General features: G+C 43.4%; 1 protein-coding gene across 1 annotated transcript in view; it reads right to left on the bottom strand.

Annotated features, from left to right (window-relative positions):
• grin2bb (glutamate receptor, ionotropic, N-methyl D-aspartate 2B, genome duplicate b) overlaps positions 1 to 27,413 on the bottom strand; it is an 80,488-nt gene that overhangs the window by 30,900 nt on the left and 22,175 nt on the right. The window contains exons 6-8 of the mRNA XM_035535037.1: positions 3,313 to 3,456; positions 1,654 to 1,924; positions 1,100 to 1,292 (exon numbers count right to left, since the gene is read on the bottom strand). Of these exons, the coding sequence (XP_035390930.1) occupies positions 1,100 to 1,292; positions 1,654 to 1,924; positions 3,313 to 3,456 (608 nt within the window). The remainder of the gene's footprint in view (positions 1 to 1,099; positions 1,293 to 1,653; positions 1,925 to 3,312; positions 3,457 to 27,413) is intronic.

Genomic DNA, 27,413 nt, shown 5'->3' with positions numbered 1-27,413 from the left:
GGCTAGTTCTGGGGCTTCCTGTGGCCTTATAGAAATTACCTCGTCATCATTGACACTGATCATGAGTACATTAATCACGCAGTCGCATGTCTTGTTCTTAGACTGAAATCCATCGCTACCTGCTGTCAGCTATGAAAGAGCAGCAGATTGCCTTATTCAGAGGTCCAGTACAAAATCTATTCAAATGCATGAATCTCCTAGTCTTGCACTCTCTGCAATTTGTGATTCAGCGGCTGGGTGACCTGCCGTGCTGGGGCGAGACAGTCAGTGGTACTTAATAACAGACCATATCATGGTAATCAAAAGGGTAGCAGCCCCCAAATAAAGCTAAATGTTTCTCGGGTGAGGATGAAAGAGAGAGTCCTGGCCGACGTGCCGTGCTCATCTTGCTTTCTTTGGCTTCCGTTTGTCGCTCTTTGCGTTCTGCATCCCCTCCAGTGCGACAGGACCGATAACGCAAACGCTGCACATCAATCGCCCGATGAGGAAAATCACATTCTGGCTGACTACAAATGCGTTGTTCTTTCCTCTGCCCTTGCAAGAAACTGTTTGCCTCTCAGCATCCTGCAACTGCTTTTAGGAAGGGGAGTTGTTAAGGAGGGTGATGCAAATTAAGTTCTTCAGCGAACTATGGCTGGAACATGGTTTCCCAGGTCACCAGAAAACAGGAAATGGATTTCCAATGCCATTTAATTTTCAGCACAAGTATATTAGTTGCCTCTAATGGTGCTCTTAGTAAATCACATACTTTGTCTCTCGCTTTTTCTCCCTCTCTCTGAACTAAGACAAATTGAATGTACGTCAGTGATTTTGAAAAGGTGTGTGTGTGTGTGTGTGTGTGTGTGTGAACTTCTGCAATTATTACCGTAATTGCAATTAATAATATATATCAGTTTTGGCTAAAACCAGAGCAGACCAAAGAGAATAAGGGAAACTGTAGTGAAAATCAATGTAGATTTCTCATTAAAAATATTTCTAGTGAGCAGGTAAGTGTGTGCCTGTGTGTCTCTGTGTATGTCTGTATGTCTGTGCGAGTGTGTGTGTGACTGTGTGTGTGTGTGTGTGTAGGCATGTGCGTGGGTGTGTAAGTCTGACTCACCTCAGCACTTCATTGGGGTTTCCTCCCTTCGTGCCTTTCTTGTCAGGCGCACCATGGCAACCTGATTTCAGCAGCGTGTGGGGACCTCTGTCCAGCATCATGGTGGAGGTCGCCATGGCAATGATGGCTACGGCATCACGTACGCGGGCCTCCAGCCCATAGTCCCACTCATCATAGGACACAGAGATCAGGCCTGTGACAGAGTCCAATCACAGTGAGAAAGTCAAAGGATTATTCCCCACCCACTAGATTTACTTCAGTTGTAGAAATTGATTTTCCATTAATTGTTTGTTTTAGCTGTGTACTATGTGTTTGCATTGTTTCAACAACATGGTACAATATAACCATATTCCAAATGCAAACATTTCCTTCTAATTTTTTTTCCAGTGTCTTCCAGCATCTCATTATTCCACATTTAACCTTTTGATATTATCTGATAATTCTGTTTAGGCTAATCTGTGTTTTGACATATCATACTGTAACAAAGTCTCTCAGTTCTTCCCTCCTGTTTTCCCTTCATCCCACTTCCCTCTCCATTGTCCCCTCTTTCAGACCTGTAGGAAAGACAGTCGGCACATTGTCGGCATCCCCCGCTACCAACGCTGGTACGATCCAGGTGTAACCATATCCAGTGAGGCCCACGGAATGTGCCACCTCGAAAATGGTGGTGGCCTCTTCTTTAGTGCAGTAGAGCAGTATAACAGGGCTCTGGAGCTTTTTCATCTGGTTCTGAATCTTAGAGTCCCCATCGTCCACTGACATATCCAGAAGCAGCACCTCCTCCAGTTCCCAACCTACAAAGCTGTTCTCTATTGTACTCCGGATCTGTAGGGGGAAAAGACAGCCAAACTACATTTCCCAGCAATGACCTCTACTACCTGGAAACAAAGCTGTTCTCTGTGGAGTTTTGTATCTAGAGGAGAAAAAGATTTTAAGCTTACAATCGAACAAACCAAAATTCCAGCCCACATTAAATCATAGATGTAGTACTGCAAAACTCTGAACAACTACATTTTCCACTATGCAACTACTATTCCCAACCCAGAAAACTGACTGCACTTTTTGGAATTACTATAATTATGAACTACCAGTTGGGAATAAATCCTCAAGTGTCACTCCAAAACATGATTTCAATTCAGACGCTCAGCCAAGAAATGAGCTGTGACATAAAATGACTGGCTCTCATCTCCACACACTACAAACATATAAACGTTGTAAGTGTTTTGAATAAGTACTAATAATCAACATGTAAAATCATTTTCTCCATTTTACAGAACACAGCTGTGCTTCAGCAAGAGGAGAGACACTGATTTAAAATGCTTTTTAAAATCAGAACTTTACCAACACTATTAACTTGTCATTATGACCTACCATCTATAAAAAGAAGAAATAGGACTTCAATACCCTGAGAATATAACTGTTCTCTGTGGTATGCCATTATAGAAAGCAGTTCATTGGGCTACTATATTTCCCATACTGCACCATTCCTGACACTATACCCACAGCAGTGTTTTTTTTCTAGGGCTTTATAAGAGAAGCACAGATGTACAAACTGTTATACTCTGCTCCTTTACAGACATGACTGCACAAAAATGTCTGCAATAGCATCAACTGTCTTATCAGAGAAGTGAAAAGCAGCCACAAAAGGCTGGCCCTCCCGTGACGAGTGCTCCTGGAGACACCCTGGCAGCTCTGCATTCATCAAGATGGGATTTCAAAGACTCTTGTGCAAAATCACCATTTTGTGGCCCAGAAAAACAGGTGTTGACACCAAAACCAGCAAATTCAATTCTAGAACTTGATTACAAATGCATCGATGTGCATGCAAACGCACTATACAGTTCTTTGGTAAAAACACACATCTCATACCAAATGTCTTTGTATTTCATAGATTATTCCTTATCCCAGGCATGAGCACAAAAAACAAGCATTTTACCTGCTTCCTAAGAAGAGAACAACTACTTAGCTACACAAAACATTGCTATGTTTGTGGGGGGAATAAAATAATGGGCAGGGGACCTAAATCTCTCTCTGCGCACACACATGCACAAGCACACACATGCGAGCACACACATGCACACAAACATGTGAGCGCGCACACACACAATCATACACACACACACACACACACACACACACACACACACACACACACACACACACACACACACACACACACACACACACACACACACACACACACTTTCTCTCACCCTGTTGACGAAGTCCTGGTATCCAGGGTAGTAAGTGGTGACAATGGAGAAGATGTACCAGTCATACTCCTCCATAATGTTGAGCATGACGGAGGCTTGCTGCTCGATCGATGGCCCAAACTGGAAGAACATTGAGTGGTCATCCTGCAACGTACAAAAAAGAACACTCTGAACACAAACGCACAAACACCAAAGGGGCCAGTCAACAACTGGCAGCTTATGAGAGACATCCCATTTTCACACATAATCTTATACCTCTTATTAGTGCAACATTATTCAGTATTTGCTATTCAATTGTTAGAACTCACACACCATTCAAATGGAGACATTTAGTGGGGGCTATGAAGGTTACAGCAGGGGTTACGGAGGATCTGATGTGGTAAAACTGAATGGCAGAAGTAAAGACTGTGCAGACATTGCATACAATGTTAGACCAATTGCACACATCTAAATGCCGTCCTAGTGAATCTAAATGTTCCTGACCTTGTTGAGCACAGGAGGTAAATGTCATGAAAATCATTTATGCAGGCCTGGCTTTGCATGTTGCATAATGCAATTGCACCCTTATCTACATTGCACGCCAGCTATGAACAGCGGTGTTTGTTTGCGTATGTGTGGTCGTTGATAAAAAGCATACATGCCAGTAAATTACAGTTCTTTGTTCATGTGTTATTGCATCATCTGTTTGTTATTTTTCTGGTCCATAAACATAGTGTTCATGCATAAGTGTGTGCACGTGAGGGCAGTGGTCGATCCAGACTGCGCTTGTGGGCAAAATCAGCCATATGTGTTTGTTGTGTCGTCTGTCACACTGCACTAGGCGATGCTGCATTAGCTCCCTATCTCTGCACTCTGCATCTCTCTTGGGTCTCAACATTCCAGGCAGCTTTTAAACTCAATACCCTTGAGTCTCTCCCCCCCCCCCCCCCCCCCCCCCGGAGAGCAGAATGGACTGATCCGTTACCTTGATTTGGCTTTAATGAGATAACAACAACTGACAAGGCAGAGGAGAGTGGAGGGGCCAAGCTTCCAGTGAAATCCCCAGTGTTCGATTAAAGCTGCCATAAGAGATATTTGCAGTTCTTGTTAACTTCCACTAGACAGCCACTGAAAGACTCCACTGCCTCCTTTCAATCCTATGCTCTCCAATCAGATGTCTCTTCAAAGCCCCTTCCTTAGCCTACTCTTCTATGTGCTGTCTGTGTATGTGCAAAGCAACTGACAGACAGGGAGCGCCACCTCCTAGTTGAGAAGTTCCCTGATTGCTTAATAGTGCATGTGAAATGACATAAACATATGCACGCAGGCATACCCATGCTTTCTTGTGTCCAAATATATGTTAAAAATACACACATATATGTGTTCCTGTTTATTATATGTAGCATATGTACAGTGGTCGTGCATACTGTGTATTATTCATATGCAAGGATGAAAGTGTAATAATAATTTCCTAACACTAACCTTAACCTCAGTAACAAAAAGAAATTGTTCTTTTAGATATAAAATATGTAGCTTTTGTAAAATGCACTTCACCTTAACAGTTCTATTTTACTGGTCCTGATAATGTAGGTTAACTCAGCGTTCCAACTTAGTCAGGACATTTTAGTCCTGGAAGTGTAAGAAAACAAACACTGTCTCTCTCTTTCTCTCTCTCTCTCTCTCTCACACACACACACACACACACACACACACACACACACACACACACACACACACACACCGACATAAGTACAAAGTACTTCAAATTCTCTTTTCCTCAGTTACTTCTTCCGTTCTACAATCCTGTATCTAATTCTATATTTTTTAAATTTCCTTTCCCATCTCTGATTTCTGTCCGTACTGTCACTCCACACTTCAGGCCCCGCCCCCCTGCCACGCCCAGCTCACATTCTGTCTTTCCTTGTTGTTACACGGTTCACCACTGTCATGTGTCCTTCACAGTTAAGTAAGAACTGAATCTGCAGACTTGCCTCTGTTCATTCTTTCTTCACTGTTTTACCGCGTTTGCACAAAAATGGCAAGTTCTTCTCACTTCTTTGCCTACCCGTCCTAGACAAAAACACCGGACGCTAATAGTCATCGAAACCTTAATATTAATCCCCCACCACCGAGTTCTGTTTTGCCGGCTTTCTCCCTTTAACAAGCAAGGCAAGAGAGTGGCTAGAAAGTCCTGCAGTGCCACTGTATGAGTGGAGTCATTCTAATATCACACATAATAACGAGGCCCTTAAATCACTCCTCAGGTAAGTGTGTGTGTCTGGTGGTGGGCACGTGCCGCTCAGGAGAGGCCATGAGCAAAGGGTGGAATTACAATAGACTGGGGAGAGATTTGAATATGAAAACAGTCAATTCAGCAGTTCGGGGTTCTGGGTCCAAAAGCGCTCTATTAGGGCAGAAGGTGGAAAAGAAGAAGAGTTGCCTATGGTTTCTCTGGAAGGCTGTGGTTTCACTGTCTGTGCTCCTTTGGCTTTAACGGTAAACTGGGAAGGGAGAAGTCATTTTAGAGCTTCAGGTCTTAATACCAGATGTAAAATAACAAAATCTTACATCTTGGAACTCGTTCTAAACACAGGTAAGCCAGTACACATCAGATAATTCAAAACCTATACACATCTACCAAAAATGCTAAAAACTGTAACATCCTTGAATTAACAAAACTGAATCAGGTGATCTACTTTGGTTTTGAGCTGCGACGACAAGAACAAACTAATTTAGCAACCATCCCATGCCTCAGTCAGCCATCTGAACATCAACTGCACCCTTAATCCCCTAAACACTGCGAAATACAGCCAAAGGCGGGGCAGAAAGGCAAGGAGACTTGCCCCCGAGAAGGTCACTCTGGGCACAAACTTGGCCCCGAGAAGGTCACTCTGAGCACCAACTTGCTAGCGAGAAGGACACTCTGAGCACCAACTCCCTCCTGAGAACGTCACTCTGAATAATAATGCACACAACAGCAGACACCAAGCTTTTTCCATGCACCGCCATACATGCAACAGCGAGGAGCAACTTAAGCACCCATTGCTGTGAATATAGAAAAGAACGCAGCCAACACCAGCATAGACAGAGAACAGCATGCATAGCTGGAAAGTAGAATCCTTAAATTTATACATAAAAAGAACCACATAAACATGCCTATAAATATATATACACACACACACACACACACACACACACACACACATACATACACACATATATATATATATATATATATATATATATATATATATATATATATATATATATATATATATATATATAAACACAGGATCGGCATAGAACCAAAAAACATAGAACTAAACTTTAGGATCACAGATACTATATAGAGAGGCCCATCACAGATGGAACCCATTTTACAAAAATTTATTTCATTATTTCATCACATAATAATTTGCAATATCCATACACTGTATAGTACAGCCCTGCCGAATGGAATTGTAGTAGAGTTAGGACAGAATGCTGGATATGACAGGAATCTAGTTACTAGATGACTCAGAGCTACCCGTGAGACAGAAAAAAGATCAGGAGAAAGAGCCAGAGAGCCTGAGAAAGAGAGAGAAGGAGAGAGAGATAATACGCTTGCTTCTCACAAGCTCAGTCATCAAAGGATTAGGGGAAATGTGGGCAGGAAAGGTTGTATTCTGCAGATGAACTGACCAGCGTTTCTGGTTTAACCTCAATTAGGGCCACGCTGCTTAGGCTATAATGGGCACACCATTAAAAGAACAGTTAAAAGCCTGTTGTCTCAAAACCCCAGAATTAGCCACCTGTGTAACACGTCAAGTCTCTCTTTTTAGCAAATATTACAGCCTATGACACATCTGACATTGCTGCGATAGTCACAACATGCACATAGTGAGACCAATGAATCAGAGATTTTCAGTTATGCTACGCAAAGCTTCAGAAATAGCTAATTGTCCCCAAATAACAAACATATACGATACGGCTTCTACAAATACATGGATAATCAAGTCCCCTGAAATAATTAATGTGAGGAACCCTGGAATACACAACATAACAAAATAAGGAAAATAAAGCTTAGAAATAGTTTACTTCAATCTTTCTTGTTTTGCATTAGTAATAAAACATGTTTTGAAATGCCAGCAAGATTCCTTCAAGAAAAACGATCACTTCAGAATAAAAACTAAACTAATGTTAAAAGTATGTTAAAAGAATAAAAAGTAATGTAGGCGACTTCCGCTTTTAACATTCAACTAAATATAAATTGAAACCGTATATTTTGAGGACAATTCCAAATAGTCCTTCTCTAAACAAGGAAAGCCAGAATGCCGTTTTATACACCGCAAAACAGACTGAGAAGATGCATGAGCTGTTAGGTAGCGTTAGACGCAGTGATCTGCGTCAGCTCAAAGACAGGCCTGGGGTGACCAACATTACATGACCATTGTATTAGGAACTAGATTTCATCTGCCTAAGGTGATCCATCTTTGCTCCTTTGAAACGTGAGACATCTGACGACACGTCCCAGATCATCCATCTGTTCATCCTTAGTCTCTCTTTTCTCTCTTTTTGTCCTTCGTTGTCGCTGCTTATCACCGCATGCGGCATATTATGCAACCGCTCGACCATCTCTCACGTCTGTGCGCTGCGTTTAATTCCCAGCCCTGTTCTTTTTATCATTTTTAAAATTTGTTTAATTCATTTGGTCCTTTTCATTTCCACCTTCCCATTCTTTGCCAATTTTCAAAGCTTTTTTCTTTTTGTCGTGCCTCTTCTATTCACTAAACCCTTGCAGCTCTCCAGCTGGTCTCCTCTGTGTCTTGTTACTTTGCTCTTTTGCCCTCTACTCTGCTAGCGTACTTTTTCCCCCCCGTAACTCCCATCAAACTCTAATCAAATGCACTCCAAATTAATTACACGTCACTTGCAGAAGTTTAATTAACGACAATGACCCTAATTCCATTATATCACCCCCTCCCGCCCTTTTCTTTGAAATCTATTTTTGAAGGAAGCCCATGATTGAAACATTGATTGAAACATGTAGCTATTTCCATCCAGTGGAGATAATTCATGTATATTTTCCTGTCTCTCGCTCTCTTTCTGATTCTCCAAGCAATGTCTGGACAGCCTTCTTTTTGCATAGCCCCGCACGCATATCTGCGGCACATCTGTGCGCCTGCACACAACCACATTGCACAGCAGCATCGCCAAGATAACATCCGCCTGCCCACAGCAGCATTGCCAAGGTAACATCCGCCTGCCCACAGCAGCATCGCCAAGGTAAACACTGCCATAGAAGTGGGGGGCAGCTCTGAGCTTGCCCTGCCTCCTTTACCCAACCACTCATCATTCCCAAGTTCTAGAGAGAAAAATACACTAATGGACTGTGCAAGCTGCAAATGCCTCTGATCTATGTCCGGGAAGGTAAAGACCAATCTGTGCGGATGATGCCTGTCATAACGGACTTTGACGAGACAGCATAATGGGTCGAAAATAAAAAGCAGGACACCTTTCAACCTCGTCTTTGATGCAGATGCAGCGGACAGGATGAGTTGAGAGTGAACAGAGATTTGAGGGCTCTGCGTGGTGGGGGGTTATGGGACTGTCACCACCCTGAAATTGATATGCAGGCAGTCATGCTGTTTGGCACAGGATCGTGGGTCTTAATAAGGTTTAATAGGTCCACCTTATTTCCTTATTTTATCTTAACAAAGCAGGCTAGCGTATCCACGCTCGCTGTGGGTGACCTAAGTCATTTTCTGTGTCACAACGACCTCTTTTTCTCTCTTCCTTCGCCACGTTTTTCGAGTGTTTGTGCCTGAAGGTTGCTCAGAGGGATATGAGGCCTGAGGCTCGTTGCCAGCTCCTCTCCTCTCTGATCCCTCCCCCACTCGGTTCGCCTCTCACAAAAAATGAGATGAAATGCTCATTAATTGTTGAAAGTGTCTCTTCCATTATCTTTGTCCACTATGCCAAGCCTCTCCCTACCTGCAGACACCTTTCTCACACCTGTCTGTCTTTCCCTCTTCCCACCATGGTCTCTCCTTCCATCATTCATGATCCACTCCTTCGCTTTGTCTTTAATCTGCATTTTACTATTTGGTCTTATCTTTTTTCCTTTGTTCTTCCAGGTTACCATATCCACCTGGAGTCTCTTCTGGGTTCAGAGTTCCTTTCTAACTCTGTCACTACAGATGCTTCTGCTAAAGTGCTCCATGTAATCTGCAGTACATTAACCACATTGACATTAACCACACCGGCCTCCATCGTCCCACCCATGTAACTGTGCCTCTCTGTTGTGCATGCATCTAAGATATAAGGTACAGGTACATTCACACATTGATACACTCAAACACACACACACACACACACACACACACACACACACACACACACTTTGGAAACACACTTTTGATAAGAGTATAGATGAGACTAAAGAGATAATGCTATGTTCATGCATCTGGCTCTAATAGCCATGCATAAATCATGCATAAAACACAAAGCATAACAGAGTTATGACTCACTCTCAACAGTGAAGTGGGGTTCGGAACAGCAGGGTTCGGAACAGCGGGGTTCGGAACAGCGGGGTTCGGAACAGCGGGGTTCGGAACAGCGGGAACAGTGGGGTTTGGAACTGGTAACAAAGTTGCAAGGAAGGCGATGATGAAAATAAAACGGAAGATGGTGATGATGAAGACTACAGAAAATGACAATAAAGTAGATGGTGACAGCAAGGCAGGGAGGTAAGTGATGGCTGAGATGATGGTGTTGATGCGGACGACCTTCATGAAGGTCATTGTTGTTATTGTGGGGTTTGACCGTGTTTACACCGAGGACTGGTAACTGCCGCAATTATGGTGAGAGATGGAGTTTTGAAAACTTCCCACCTGACTCTGCACTCCATGTCTTGGAGCAGGTGAAGCCTCGGCCCTATTTGCTCTGCAGCAGACCAAGAGGAGACACTCCTGCTGAATTTAATGAGACTTCCTGCATCTCGTATAGAGGTCGCAGTTACGCTTCTCTTGGCTCTCTAACTAGGCTTTGGCAAAGAGCAAAAAGAATACGCTTCCTGTCTCTCTCTCTCTCTCTCTCTCTCTCTCTCTCTCTCTCTCTCTCTCTCTCTCTCTCTCTCTCTCTCTCTCTCTCTCTCTCAATTTCTCTCTTTCTCTCTATTTCTCTCTCTCTTCCTCCCTCTCTCTCTAAGCCTCCCTCCCAATGGCCAAATTTCAGCTACTTAATCTTTTATTCCATATGTATGATCATATTACTACTCGTTTATTTTCTGCATTAAAATCCAAGACTTGGTAGTAATTTGGAGGCGTTACTGACTGAAATGCTAATGACATCTCTCTGTTTGGATGGTTAGCGTGCTAATATGCAAACAATTTTTACGGTCCACAGATTTGCCATTAATTTGATGTGTGTAAGAGCAAATGGAGTATGAATAATAGAAGGCCAAATCCCCCATTCATACCTGTAGTAACATAATGATGACTCCCTGCTGTCCATTTCAGCCATGACCTCAAGTGGTCGTCAATCATTCTGTAGTTTACAGATGCACTGAAAAGGTATGGATCGAGGTCTGGGCAAAGTGAGAACCATGAAAGGTACTGAAATAGGTCTGGATAGTTTTATATTGTCAATTGTTATGAATTAGTGTGTTGTAGCAACATGCCATAGGTCTGTTCTTGGATTTGATGGTTAATATCATACTGGCCCAAACTTCCTAAGTACATTGTCCAGGTCTGACATAAGCTATTTCTTAGATAGGGAGTAAAGATAACTGATGTCATAATGTATTAGAGTTGACTGTGACCAATCAAATTCCATTCCATTCTAAAGTTCCACATCGTCAAACTCAGGCCATATGCAGCTGAGATGACTGTAAACACTGGCAGGAGCATAAAACCAACTAGCCAAAAGACTGCACTGATTTCCCAGAAAAAACTGAAGTGGCTTCTTGTCTAAAATTATAGTTTGCCTGCATAGCCTCCATAAAAGCCCAAATTCATCACCCTGTGTGTCCATAAAGCTGTCTTATAAAACCCAGAGAAGAAGCATTTAGGGTGGGGCAAAAGTAAGTAGCTTTTATCACGGCATGCAACGGCGAGAGCCTGGAGCGTCCACAGCAGGTGCATGCTCCCCATGTTAAAAATATCCACTGGGCTGGAGTGACTCCCTGACACTTCCTTTAGCGCTCGTAAGTATGTGGCCGCACAAATTGCTATGGCAACGGCAGCTCCGCCGCGTGCACCCACGCGGCGTGGTGGCGGTGCCGTGCGGACCTCGTCCTGGCCCCATGCATCTGCATAATGCAAACGGTGGGGCACGTGAGACGTCTGCACTGGTGAGCAGATGGAGAGGGTAACTGTTGACTGCACGTGACAAAAGCCGAGCAGAAACAGCCTACATACTGTAAGGGTGCGTGTGTTACTGTACTGCTGTAGAAGTAATACGGAAACAAATGCAATATAGAACTAAACATGTTCTATATTGGCTTTCTGTTTGATTCTGTTAAGAACTGCACATACAGTAAGAGGGAGATAAAAAGAGGCATGATGTGCTCCTGGAGGGACGATGGCTCGGCATGCCCAGGTATAGGTGAGCGCACGCATGTACACAAACACACACACACACACACGGTCCTTTGCAGGGACACAGACAGATGAGCTTCAGTCAGAGTGAAATAGGTTGTAATAACTTGGGAGCTGAAAACACTTCATCTTCCAAAGACACACACATACACAGACTGAATGAATATACTTCATCTTTCAAAGCAACAGATACTGTTGCTTAGCATCTGAACATTACAAATTACTACAGCCTACAACAAGCACACACACACACACACACACACACACACACACACACACACACACACACACACACACACACATCCTCTGCCTCTCCTGCATAAGAATACACATATACAAATGTATCGACTTCCTCGTGAGTCATGTACACACGTTTCTGTACTCTTTGTCTCTCACACACATCCGCAACCTGGGTTTTAAATAATATAATTAGTTAATGACACTGTTCACAAATTAATAAAATGGGTCTATTGTATAAAAAAGGTTTTTTTAAAAGAGCTGTAATGAAAAGTCAAATCCCTTACAACCAACTGTCTCAAAGTCTGGCACAGGAAAAAGCAAATAGCAAACAATATCACTCCTATACAGGGGTGAACATTTCCTATTGCCTGGTGCACAAGGCTTCCTCATCTCACTCTTCCCATTTTAAGAACTCACCAGACCAGTTTAATTTCTACACATTCACAAATATACAATCTTAATAACAAAATAAATCCTTTCACTACATTCCTGCACAAGATCCATAGCCTTTTATTACAAATCACATAAACTCCAATTTTGTCAGAATTCAGCAACTGTAACATTAACATTTCCATCATGTGATGTTAGCTATTCCAAGCTTTTTTGTAGCCTGCTGTGATGGCTAGATTACTAAAATATGGTTTAATAGGCAGTAGCTGTGCTAACAATAAAAATGAGTCAGATAATGACTGTGAAAAAAAACAAAAACAATTCAAAGGTTGTGGGTCGAATGGAAGAAAGCATTTGTGTGGTTCAGGATGACTTTGAGAAGGATATTCTGTTGAGCATGGTGTCAGTTTCCATGTCAGGTAGACACTACAAGGTCATTCTTTATCAGGAATAACTTTATCGGGAATTTGGAACAAACTTTTCATATTTAATAAAGTTTTCAAAAATATCCGTGAGTATATTTTATGTTCATTGATCCCTGCCCCTATATATTTACTTAAACCACTATGTGTAATCTAAATAAATCTGTAAAATCTGTAATCTGTAAAAAATCTACATGGTATTCTGAATCAAAACAATTAAATCACACTGAGGGTAGCTTTAAAACATATAATTAGAAGCAGTGTGTAGTTACACCAGCATGTGGGCACCAATTTACATCTACATTTCTGGCATTTAGCTGATGCTTTTATCCAAAGCATCTTACAATTATGACTTAATACAACTTGAGGGTTAAGGGCCTTGCTCAGAGGCCCAACAGTGGTAACCTGGCAGCGATGAAACTCGAACCGGCAACCTTCCGAATACAAGTTGAGCACTTTAACCACGGAGCTACCGCTGCCACTTTAACCACAGAGCTACCGCTGCCACTTTAACCACGGAGCTACCGCTGCCACTATAACCACGGAGCTACCGCTGCCACTATAACCACGGAGCTACCGCTGCCACTTTAACCACGGAGCTACCGCTGCCACTTTAACCACGGAGCTACCGCTGCCACTTTAACCACGGAGCTACCGCTGCCACTTTAACCACGGAGCTACCGCTGCCACTTTAACCACGGAGCTACCGCTGCCACTTTAACCACGGAGCTACCGCTGCCACTATAACCACGGAGCTACCGCTGCCACTATAACCACGGAGCTACCGCTGCCACTTTAACCACGGAGCTACCGCTGCCACTTTAACCACGGAGCTACCGCTGCCACTTTAACCACGGAGCTACCGCTGCCACTTTAACCACGGAGCTACCGCTGCCACTTTAACCACGGAGCTACCGCTGCCACTTTAACCACGGAGCTACCGCTGCCACTTTAACCACGGAGCTACCGCTGCCACTTTAACCACGGAGCTCTGTGTAGTGTATCTCGATGTCACACCAGCACTACCAAAGCGCTACAGCAGTGAGTTGTGAAAACCGGCATATTTTTCTTTCTCTTTGTGTCTTTTCCACCACTGTAGGTCTATCGAATGCTGTTTCTTCGTCATCTTCTTTCCACCCACACCGCTCTGAGTCTTCAAAGAGGAGCAGAGGCTCCTTTCCTCAGGCCTTTATCCTCCGATGAATTCGTAATCAAAGGAGATCAATCTCCGGGCTCTAAAATTAGCCTTGACAGCACGTTCTAATCACAGAGAGTCCTCCTAACGTCTCGCTGGCACGCCACTGCCAGCAGGGCACCAGCTTCTCCTCTCCCGACTCACTGCTCCCGCCACTCTGGGCACTCAGCTGGTCCAGGAAGTGCAGGAGCAGGTGACTGCCCTATTGGAACATGTGTCATTCACCTCAATATGTCCGGCAAGCCAGTCAGTGCGGTCAGGAGCAATGTAGTGACATGGACTGTCACAGGGAGAGAGAGAGAGAGAGAGAGAGAGAGAGAGAGAGAGAGGGAGGGAGGGAGGGGAAAGAAAGAGAGAGGGAGAAAGGGAGATAGAGAGAGAGAGAGAGAAAGAGAGAGAGGGAGAGAGAGGGAGATAGAGAGAGGGAGAGAGAGGGAGATAGAGAGAGGGAGGGAGATAGAGAGAGGGAGAGAGAGAGAGAGAGAGGGAGAGAGAGAGAGGGAGAGAGAGAGAGGGAGAGGGAATTTAGAGAGGAGAAATGAGAGACAGGGACAGTAAGAGGGTGGAGTTAATATGTTTCGATGCCCTTCAACCCTGGCAGCTAATTAAATTCTCAGTCCTTTGGAGTTCATTAAGCTTGTTAGCAAAAGAAGGGATAAAGGCCATTAATCACTTCCTGACATACGTGTGTGCGCACACACACACTTATAGCAAACATATTTCAAGTATATTGAAGTACCATGAGCAAATGGTCTCATAAGCATTACACAGTGTACCACCCTGGTGATGTGCTTGCGGTAGCCATACTGGATGACAGTGAAACAGAAAGGAACAGGTGCAATAGAGGTGTAATAACATCTTAATGGTTTGCCATTAAGAACAGTGATGGCTGGGAATCCCACACAATGATGAACATGACACATGACAGAGAGAGACAATGAGAACCTGAGGAAGATGGGTAAGAGTGAGTGAAGGGTGAAAGAGGTGAGCAGAAGAAAACAGAAAAGATGGAGAGAGATACGAGTGAGTGTGTGTGTGTGTGTGTGTGTGCGTGCGTGCGTGCGTGCGTGCGTGCGTGCGCGTGTGCGTGTGTGTGTGTGTGTGTGTGTGTGTATCCAACCGCAGTAAGGTCGATGCATTATGAACTAAATACTATTGAGAGCTTGTTCCGAGCTGTGGGGAGCAAAATTAAGGTGGATCACGCGCGCGCGCGCGCGCACACACACACACACACACACACACACACAACAGCACAGGGGTTGTTTTCCTGTAATGTTTACTGTTCAGTTCTGAGATAGATTCATTAACTTTCATTAGTTGAATCAATCACAGCTGTTTACGGTGCTTTGAAACTGAATGTGTCAATGTCTTCTGTTTAAGATGAGCTATCTCTCTCTACTATCTGTTTGCATGTGTGCGTGTGCGCATGTGCAGGTGTGTGTGTGTGTGTGTGTGTGTGTGTGTGTGTGTGTCTCTAATTTTAGTCTACTTCATCTATGGACAACAATTTTGACATGTTTACCTGTACTTTGGAAAGAAAAAAACATCAATTCACAACACACTTAAAATAAAAACCTCAGGGCAGTTGCTGAGAAAGAGATGAACTGCCCTTAGACTGTCATTATATTCAAACATATGCTACAAATGCTGTACATAGAGATAAGACTAAGAACACTGGACAATTCCTTTGAATGCACTTATTGCAACTACAGCTCATCTCTCCTCTCTCTCTCTTTCTTGCCACCCAAATTCAAATTCTACCCTTCATTGCTCCATCTGTGTCCCCTTGCCCTCCCCTCATCACATCTTTTCCTGTTCAAGTTGCTTTCCCTCTCCTCATTCAAGTTTTTTCATTCTCTGTGGCTCTCACACACACACACACTCCATCCTTTCCCCTCCAGTCTTAGTCTCTGAATGTCTCACACACACACACACACACACACACACTGTCACTAACCCTTTCCTAACATCCGTTACACGTTGCTTCTCTTCTAATCTTCCTTCTCTCTCTGCTCTCCTGTCTCCTCGTTCACCTCTTCTTGCATTTGTTTAAGGAGATCATTATTTTGTTAAGTTTTTGAGGAGGTCCACTTGTCCCTACAACTTTAAATGAAGACACACACCCCCCCCCCCTCACAAAACCAATCTTACTCCTTCTCACACATTTGTTTTTTATTCAAACTTTTCACGATTGTATGGAAGAACGTCTTTGCATCAACTCTTTCCAGCTAGGTACAACGACGACACTGTCAAAAACAAAGAGACAGACAGAGAATTTAAAGATGCCATTGGGTCATGAAAAACACGATATATGAATTGCTGCTGGAAAAACTCATGAAACTCAAAAGAAACAAAATTGGTCTGAGGACGCACACGTCTCGTCTGGCATACAGAGTGAGCACCACGGCCCACAGTAGACATACAATCCTCAGATATAACTGCATTTAGACCTGCAGTATTTCTCATGTAGTGTATGTCTACAGTGAGCTAGACAGACAGACAGACAGACAGACAGATGAAGAGACAGAGAGAGACAGGGGGCGAGAGAGAGAGAGAGTGAGAGAGAGAGAGAGATAGAGAGAGAGAGAGAGAGAGAGAGAGAGAGAGAGAGAGAGAGAGGAATTGGAGAGAGTAGGAAGAGTTTTCTAATTCAAAGAGACGTGCAGTGTTTCCTTGGCAACGTGGTTGCCATCGTAACAGTCTTGCTAAAGATGCCATTAGAGTTAAAAAATACCCACTTGCACTCCAATCCACTGTACACATGCACACGCATACATGAGAATATACACATATACTCACACAAAATGGCACAGGGCCACAAACACAGACACAGAAAAGTAATAGCCAGCATGCGCACACACACACACACACACATGCACACGCAGACGCACACACAAACACACAATAATGTACACAAATTTGTCTTATGTAACAATGGACACAATGATTAAATTTAACAAATAGGCTAAGACTCCCCTGACACATACTGAACATACCTACATTTAATAGCATCATTGTACATATATCTTTGTGTGTATGTGTGTGTTTGTGTTTTTGTGGGAGTGAGTGACTGATTATGTGTGTGTGTGTGTGTGTGTGTGTGTGTGTGTGTGTGTGAGAGTGTGTGTGTGTGTGAGAGAGAGAGAGAGAGAGAGAGAGAGAGAGAGAGAGAGAGAGAGAGAGAGAGAGAGAGAGAGAGAGAGAGAGAGAGAATGTGTAATTCACTGCTTTTCTCCAGAGTACAGGGTGACTGGGCCATGCACACATACCTACAACCTCAAAACTGCTGAACCAACCACATGTTATCTGGTGCTGAATGGTGTGCGTCAGTATCAGTGCAGCACCCTGTGCTACTGCAGAGTTCCTTTAGGGTTACTTCACTGGCATATTAGCAGCCCCTTGGAAATACTAAAGTCCATCTAATGACTACACTTTATGTTCCTTCAGCAGTCAGTGTGCGTGTGTGTGTGTGTGTGTGTGTGTGTGTGTGTGTGTGTGCGTGCGTGCGTGCGTGCGTGTATGTGTGTGTGCGTGTGTGTGTGTGTGTGTGTGTGTGTGTGTGGTGTCTACTCAGTAATGGTGTAATGATATCGACATTGTATTGGAAAAGTAAATGTTGGAAACAGCCTGTTGTACTTTACAGCTGCACTGTTGACACTCTCTTTGATCTTCACGCTCTCATTTGACGATCCTGTATGGAAACGCTTGCTGGTGATCAAAACGAGACATCTGTGTGCACGCCGTCAGGGTGGAGAAAGGGTGGAGAAACTCTGCGCTCGGCACCCCCACCCAAATGACTTTGGGCTGTTTGTCAGAAGTCGCTTATCACTTCTAAAGCTTGTGGTTTTTGGGACTTATTTTTGTTGGAGGGCTGGTGTGCCAGGCATTCGCAAAGTCTGTGTGAAGACTCAAACAGACTACAAATAGACCAATCTGTGTAGTATATAAAAATAGGTCTGTAGAATAAAAAGCTTTTTCAACGCATAACAAAATAGATTCTCAAAATCAAAAATTGTAGGGAACCTTCACATGTGTGCAGTGTTACACCCTTTCTGCTTAGGCTTTGCTACTCACTGATTTACCATAAAAATGTTTGTGTGCATGGATGCAATTGTTTGCCTCAACTTATATGTCTGTGTATGCTGCTATTTATGTGTGTGTACGTGAGTGATTCACTATAGACAGTTCCTACATGCCTCTTTGCATTTATTTGTGTGTGTGTGTGTGTGTGTGTGTGTGTGTGTGTGATGATTCAGTATGACCAGAACAGAGCTCTTGTCAAAACACCATCTGAGATATTGTTATGTCATCGTGTCATGCCACTGTCCCTCATCCAACAAGACGACAAGTTCCCATTCCACATTTGCATATTGCCATGGTTGCTGGGCCTCCCTCATCATGACAACAAGTGCCTCTAGGTGCTATATTTAAATAGTCACATTATGGCTGGGCTTCTTAGAACATTCCAGAAGTAAAGGGCAATAGTGCCACATTCCATTTATTCAAGAAGGAGTTGCATATCAAATAGGAAAATGTCTGAAGATCTTTTTCTCTACTTTTTGGAAACATTATACTTACTACTAAGCTTAATAAAACATTTTTTAAAGGTTCTATGGTTGTATAAGACATATTAAAAAGATTTATGAAGCATGCTATATAAGTATATTTCATTTTTGCTAACCTGAATTCACTTAGTTACAGTAACAGTGGCCCTTGTATGCAGGGGTGAGCCTTGAGCAGGCACAGATGAATACTTTGTGTGTGTGTGTGTGTGTGTGTGTGTGTGTGTGTGAAGAGAGAGAGCCATGTCTCCCTCTGAAGCTCTAAGCAGGGGGCCGGTAAAGACCAGAGTCTTTGAAAGTGTACCTCTGCACTTGCCAAAGGTCTTAGAAATCTATAAACACTCTCTGATGTTAACTTTCTGTGTGTGTGTGTGTGTGTGTGTGTGTATGTGCACACACGCATGCATATGTGGAGTGGTTTAAAATTATTGTAGACTAACAACAAGAAAAAATGGTAGGAGACTCACATGAAGTGTGTGTGTGTGAGACTGCTGATGCATTAGCCAAGCTGATGTCTTGTGGAAGACTGAAATGACATGATAGCTGGGCTCCTTCAACTCAGACTACAGCTGTGGCGTGTTTGTGTGCATGTTTGGGTCCTTCATTTGCGGATTTGAATAATCTTTTCATTGTTTTTATGTGTGTGTTCATGTGGGGGAAAAAAAATGTGTCTAAAAGTGTCAGTGAAGTGTTATTTTGTCAGTACCAGACTGTGCATGTGATTATGGTGTGTACATGTGTTTAAATGTGCTTGTGTCTGGATTTCTGTGAAAAGAAAAGGGACACACGTTGTAGGCTCATACACAAAAACTAATGAATTGTTTCATATCAGCATCGACTCCATCAGCAACAAAGAACATACAACTTACTAGTAACTGCTGAACACACGCACACACACACACACACACGCACGCACGCACACGCGCGCGCGCACACGCACGCGCGCACACACACACACACACACACACGCACACGCGCGCACGCACGCATACACACACACACACACACACACACACACACACACACACAGGCCTTGTGATCTTTGGCATGCCTGGTGTCTTCACTTCTCTCCTCTTTGATCTCTCACACGTATTTAGACTTCTGTGATCTTTAAGGATCGATTCACACACACACACGCACACGCGTGCACACACACACACACACACACACACACACACACGCATACACCCACGCAGAGCATGAACCAAAAGTATACCACTCCATAGCTCCATAGTACCAGCAAGAGACAGCAAATGAGGAGACAGAGAGAGCAATGGGACAAAAAGAAAGTGAGAGAGAGCAGGCAAGAGAGAGAATGAGAGAGAGCGAGAGAGAGTGAGACAGTGAGAGCAAGAGAGAATGAGAGTGAGACAGAGTGAGACAGTGAGAGCAAGAGAGAAGGAGAGAGCAAGACAGAATGAGAGAGTGAGAGCAAGAGAGAAGGAGAGAGCAAGACAGAGTGAAACAGTGAGAGCAAGAGAGAATGAGAGAGTGAGACAGAGTGAGAGAGCGAGAGAGTGAGACAGAGACAGTGAGAGCAAGAGAGAATGAGAGAGAGCGAGAGAGAGTGAGACAGTGAGAGCAAGAGAGAATGAGAGAGTGAGACAGTGAGAGCAAGAGAGAATGAGAGAGCGAGAGAGAGTGAGACAGTGAGAGCAAGAGAGAATGAGAGAGCGAGACAGAGACAGTGAGAGCAAGAGAGAATGAGAGAGCAAGAGAGAGTGAGACAGTGAGAGCAAGAGAGAATAAGAGAGCGAGACAGAGTGAGACAGTGAGAGCAAGAGAGAATGAGAGAGCGGGACAGAGTGAGACAGTGAGAGCAAGAGAGAATAAGAGAGCGAGACAGAGTGAGACAGTGAGAGCAAGAGAGAATGAGAGAGCGAGACAGAGACAGTGAGAGCAAGAGAGAATGAGAGAGTGAGACAGAGTGAGACAGTGAGAGCAAGAGAGAATGAGGGAGAGTGAGAGAGAGTGAGAGAGCGAGAGAGAGCGAGAGAGCGCAAGTGAAAGATGGAGTGAGAGAGAGAGAGCAAGAGCGAGATGGCAAAAGCAAGCAAGGGAGAATGAGTAAAAGAGGGCAGGAGAAACATAATTTATATTCACTGAGTGTAAGCATGCTGCAAGTCTAGGCTGTTGTTTTTCTATTACACCAGCAGGACATGTGGGCCACCTGAAACAGCGGTGGAAGAGTAGGAGGGTGAGGGCTACATCTTAGACCGCTCCTGTCAGACATCTCCATCGCTCTATCTGTACTGCATACACCGAACGCATATACTGCACGTCTGTGCAGCGTATATTATACTAGACTATAGAGAGACGCAGTGCACTGAAGAGGAATGGCGCATGGAGAGGATGACACCCTTGGCTACGACACGCACAGCAAAGCCCCAACACTGCTGTCCTTCAGACCAAGAGCAGAGAAGAGCGGAGCCGCAAAAACACAAAAGGAGGGACAAAATGGAGGTCAAGTTGGATAAAGAAAGTAGAGAGCGTAGGCTGCTTTTGGATTTAAACAGGCTACTGAACAGCGCTAAAGTGTACAAGCCGAACGCGGCCATATCACTTTATGGCTCCCCCCTCTCCCTCTCTCTCTCTCTCTCTCTCTCTCTCTCTCAACTCCTCTCCCTGTGGCTCACCAAATGTCTCCCTTTCTTATGTACGATTCATGGCCACAACAAATAAAGAGAATAGAAGAATAGAGAAAGAAATAGAGTGATATTATAAAAAAAATGGGCAGATAAAAAGTGGCAGAGATTGATGGAGGGAATGAGAGCGAGAGAGAGAGAGAGAGAGAGAGAGAGAGAGAGAGAGAGAGAGAGAGAGAGAGAGAGAGAGAGACACAGAAAGAAAAGGATAGGTAAAGAGGAAGAAACAGAAAGAGAAAGAGCGAGAGAGTCAAAGAAGAGAGAGAGAGAGAGAGAGAGAGAGAGAGAGAGAGAGAGAGAAAGAGAGAGAGAAAGAGAGAGAGAGAAAAGGAGATAGGTGGGGTTTGGGTAAGCAGCCAGTCTTATAGGACACATCCATGCTGTAACACAAGTTCTCTCACACTGGCTATTTTATCACATAACACTGGAATGTGTATAACAGAACACATACCCATGTGACATACAATTCATTAGCCTGATGGTGGCTTCAGCAGAGAAACTATTTGTGTTGATAGAGAGGGAGAGAATTTATAGACTGCATGTAATAAGGAAAAGCTGTCCTGTATCTTTGGAGAGAAGAGTGATTATGCAAGCAGCAAGATTTGTAGCATCTTGTCACTGCTTAAGAGACATCCAGTAATCCAGACCCTCCCCCCCACCACCACTTCAGATGGTCAGAACTGTGGATTAATCACTCTTAATAATCTGTTTTGTAGATAATGTAATTTTTTTCTGTTTTATTCCTACCTATTTCCCCTTTCCTGGTTATGTTAATATTACTAATATTCTTACTTTTAGCATTCATGCCAAAGAAGCATTTTTGAACTGAACAGAGAGAGACAGGTCAACTGCATTTGCACTTTGTACCTAAGAGCATTGCACATCTTTGGAGCATGCACAAGCCTAACTCTGCCAGCCCATCCCAGGATTACACCACGGCTTCCTAGCAACCGCTCGGACCTGCGTGGAGACAGCTGGCCCCAAGACAGGCGGCCCCGCACAGCAAGTATTATGGGATGCCAACAAATTTTTTTCAGGCTGGCTTAACCTTCACCAGTGGCCAAAGAATTGCTGCCTTCCATTGCTCCAGCTGTGGGACAATAATGATCTAATATGAAGAGGGTTATTACATGCACTTTCTCATCAATGTCATAATAAGAGAGAACAATACTACTGTCATTATCTCACCAATACAGACTCTATATTCATAAACAACAGCCCACACGATACTTGATGAGCCATAATGGGAAACCTCTGGTGGTTAAATTGAAGACATAATATAAAGGCAGATGTATAGACAGACAGACAGACAGACAGACAGACACACACACACACACACACACACACACACACACACACACACACACTGAATGGCCAATCTGTTAGACACCTGCCCTTTCACAATCGGAGATTGGAGAATCGCTGTAGGGAAATTAGGCACTGAACTCCCGAATACAGCACAAAATAATGCGTGCAAGTTTTCCTGGATCAGTTTCAGTGTGAATCCACATCAGAATGGGAAAATCGAGCGATCTAACCGATTTAGAACAAGGTGTGGTCAGTGATGCTAGACTAACTGGGGTCAGTATGTGCAACCATGACGAGAGTTTACAGAAGATGGTGTGACCAAGGAAAAACATCAGTTTTGCGGTGCACAATAAAGCAAAACTACAGGCAAGAGCAATGCTGGTGCTCCAACTAACGTGTCTGAATACACAACTCATCTTCATCGTTCCTTAGCACAGATGGGCTACAGCAGCAATCAACCAGTTTGAGTGCCACTCAAAGGCAGGACTCCAAAGGGCAAAAGAGCGCAAAAACTGGATCACTGATTAATAACTGATTATTGGAAAAACATTGCCTGGTCAAATAAATCCAGATTTCTGTTACATGCTCAGGGGAGGGTCAGAATTTGGTGCAAGCAACATGAAACAATAAACAATCCTGTCAGGTATCAACAGTTTGGAGTGGTGTGGTGGAATAAGGGTGTGGAGAATGTTTTCTTTGCACTCTGATACCTGTGAATGGACATTTGGACAGGAAGGGTAAGTGCATCCCTACATGGCAGCTATTTACCCTATGGTAGTAGGACACTTTCAGCAGGACAACGTACCATGCCACAAGGATCACACAGTCAAGAATTGGCTACAGGAACATGACTGGGTTTCTTGCTTCCGTGGCCTTTCCAGTCCATAGTATTAAATCCTATAGAGCACCTCTGGGATTAGGTAGGCCGGGCTGTTCACAGCATGTCAAAAACCCCATATAATTAACAGCAACTACAAGAAGCTATCCTGTCTGAATGGGCCAAGATTCCAGTAGAATGACTTGACCCATTCAGACTAGGTGTAGAAACACCTAGTGTAATCTATGCCACGATGAAATGCTGCGCTTCAGAAGGCCAAAGGAGGAACGACGTGCTACTAGATGGATGTCTCTAATAAAGTGGCCATTCAGTGTATCTCTGTGTGTGTGTGTGTGTGTGTGTGTGTGTGTGTGTGTGTGTGTGTGGGTTGAGGATAACATTCACCACTGCATGGAGAATTCTCACTAAGGAAAAAAGAGGTCTCCTCTATCTACAGTGAGGCATATTGTGGGAACAGTGCTGCTCCATTATTGTCCTGTGTCATTCTACCATGTGAAGAGTCTGTCCACCCTCCACACGACATGAGGGTCAGAATGTAGCAGGCCAATGCAGGGATCAGTCTGAGGTTGCAGGGCATGCTGGGACGTGCTGAATGGGATGCTGCCGCTGGTGCGACTGCCTTAGCTGGAGGCAGAAGGATCCCAGCAGGCGTGGCGTCAGCCTGGTGGAGGCGGAGCTTTCCCCCCGAGGAAAGTGCAGGCGTGGATGGAGGCAGCAAGAACCAGAGTGCAGATACGGAAGGTGTGGAGCAGGGAGGGGCATGTAGGTGGCAGCAGGCAATGAGGAGGCGCAGGGAGGTGACACGTTCTCAGATATTCCGATATACTTGAGACATGGCATCTCAAGGTTGGGGAAGATTACCAATTCTGTTCACTTCAGGAAATATATGCCTTTTTTTGTTGTTGCAAGATATGGATAAATTGATAGCGAGTGAGTTTTGACAGAGTAAGCAAACAAAAGAGAATTATCTCTGCAAGGACTGAGCGCCAAGGCTGCTCTTTTCTGCTCCAGTGCTTTTATCTGTTCTCTTTTACTCTCTGCATGCTTGGTGATGGAGAGGCTGAGAACAAGATCATTAAACATCAGGTGTAAACACCGTTCTGAAAAGAACAGCTTTACTCTCTGAATTTCTTGAACAAAAAGGTAATGCAAACTAAATTTTGTAATGTGTTTTTTTTTATATAAGAGTATATTAGGAAACAAAACCTTCAAATAAGATATTAATTATGATTACAATCATTATTATCCAATTTTTATTAATTCCTAATACTGCCTTAAATATTTTTTGCTATTATATTTTTAATTACCTTTTAAAATTATCTATTTTTAAAAATTTTTTATTTTATTTTTATTACCTAGTTTTAATACAAGTAATCCACTGTGAAAAAGCCAAAAAGATAGATGGCAAATGTGATGGCATGAAAACCACATTTTCAGTTACGGATCTAAGTTCAGTGCAAGGCTAACAGTACTGTTAGCTTTAGTGTCAGGGTTTTCAGCTCCAGTATGGGGCCCCATTGCTCTGCACAGATTTCCCTGGGCCAAAACATCCAATCCACTGAAGGGCCAGAGAATAAACTGATGAGGTGGAAGGTGTGTTAGAGCTTGGACGCTGTACAGGGCTGTGAGTTTAAAAAAAACGAAACTCCAGGGTCTCATAGTTTAGCAAGAATATAGGACGGATGGATTCTTGTTGTAAAGGTCTATGCTACAAATGATAATAGCAAGTGTTTGAGAAGTTTCCACCCAGCACAAAAAGAGGAAGAGTCTCTCTTGTAGTCTGCTGTAGTGCTTGATGGACAAATTAAGGTGCATGGATGTGTGGATGGGTTAAGGAATGGGTTGGAATAACACAAAGCAGTGGACTGCACATCCAACCATAAGAGCAAACTACTCACAAATCTGAAACCAAACTACCTGAAAATGAGATGATCAATAAGAATAACTCTTATTCAATAAGAAATACTTATTAATTAATGATATAAAAAAAAAAAAAAAAACATGTTAGAATAAAGAGGCACAATATCTTTCTATCTTCTTCAGGCTTAGATAAAGGGAACCCTTATCAGAGCATTATTGAGCATTATTCTAGCATCACCCTTATTGTAGCATTAAAAGTTTCAGATGCCTGAATGCCCTTTTCTCCAATTTGGAAGGAAAGGTAAGACAAAAGGATCAGTTGCTCTGACTCTATTGCCATGGTAGAACGGCAACTCCAGGGCATGCCGAAACAGACAGGAGGGCTATCACACACCTCAACAGTGCTGATGTCTTTGATCCATCTGGCAGGAGGGGAGTTATTGATAGCACTGCCTAAAGTGGGGACATCACAAATCAGATCACTGTACTCTGACATTGAATTCTAGGACCTAACTACTGCTGTTCAGCTGCTTTCATAGTGGGTGTGCAACTGGTATCGATGGGCTGCTGGCTGAGCTGTATAAATGTTTGGGGGGGTTGGGGAAAGTACTTGGAATGGATTTATATGGCTTTTAAATGGTCCCTATGTGATGGAAGATCACCAACCAGTTCCACAAGGGTAGCATTCTTCTTCTTAAGAAAAACAGCTTTGGGCTTTTAAAGAGCTGGAGACTTGTGGCATTAGTGTGTCTTCTAAAGCCACATTAGTGTGTCTGTCTAAGAGGCATTTTCAGACTTATGGCACATGTGTTCATCATTCATATAAAAGAAAAGAGTTATTTGATTATTTACATCATTTCACAAATGCTTTTATCCAGAGCAGTGGATATATTTATCTGTTGGATGGTGTGTTCCCTGTTCAAACCCATGACCATGGTAGGTAAGTAAGTGAAGTTTTATTTGTACAGTGCTTTTTAACAGAGGTCTACAAAGCACCTTGCAGATGGTGTTACTAGCACCCTGGACTACCTGCTATGATATGATTGTCAATTGTTCACGAAAAAGCTTTTAACAGACTAGATCATACCTACCTATTTTAGTAGCTAGATCTCACTTAGCTGTCTTTCGATGATGCAAAAGGGAATTTAGGCAGGAGTATCTATGATTTATTTGTTTTTATTTTTATTTATTTAGGTGGGGGCATAAAGGGTCACAATTCCACTTCAGGGGCAAAAGTAGCAAAACCTTTAATTCCAGGGACCATCATAATTTAAATGGATGGGATAACCTTTTAGAAATAGGTCTAAGGGACGCAGATGTTACTTCAAATTCATTTCAAAGATTGCTGATGTTTGCATTCAACCATAACATTCACGGGTGCCAATGTTTACCTTCAGTTAGCTTACATACAGCAAAGCAAATTATTTAATAAGCTATCTTTTCTTTTCAACACTGTTGGGTGCCATATTATCTGGAAAAAAAAGATGAATCTCAAAACATGAGTTTGCTGACAGTTTAAGCGTACTAGCCTGCACAGTGAGACAGACACCAGCATTGTCCTGAACTCCATCTCACACACACTACCATGCAACGAACAGTCTGACTCTTGCCCTCAAATCCTTCACAATCACTGACCTGATGGGTGGAGGCCACAGCAGCCCCACCCCTGGATCCACCCCTGGGGTATATCTGAAATGCTATACTGCTGAGCAGTAGCGCCTCTGTTATGCAGACTGCAGATAGAGCTTCAGGGACCATCGGTGCCAGGGCTACAGGGACAGGCGAAATGCAGCATTACCTGCATATGCTGAGGCTGACAATGTGACACAAGGTTTGAGAGGGGAAGAAGATATCCAGGCACCTATTCAGTTATTAGGAGGCTTCTTCAGCTTGGAAATACTGGGGAAGGCGTGAGAGCTTCTAGCTCTTAAAACCCGTGACTTTAGTATCAATGTTGAGACAAAGCATTCAAAAAAACATTACTAGCATTATTAATAACCTATTTTTAGATTATTATGTGAATTATAGAAAAACTGGATAGAAATGAATATGCAAGGTATGTTGATACAAAGGGTATGCAATG

Source organism: Electrophorus electricus, chromosome 16 (genome assembly GCF_013358815.1).
Source record: "Electrophorus electricus isolate fEleEle1 chromosome 16, fEleEle1.pri, whole genome shotgun sequence".
Taxonomy (NCBI): Eukaryota; Metazoa; Chordata; class Actinopteri; order Gymnotiformes; family Gymnotidae; genus Electrophorus; species Electrophorus electricus.
The sequence above is the reverse complement of the archived record's forward strand: the minus strand, read 5'-3'. Positions and strand labels throughout refer to the sequence as shown.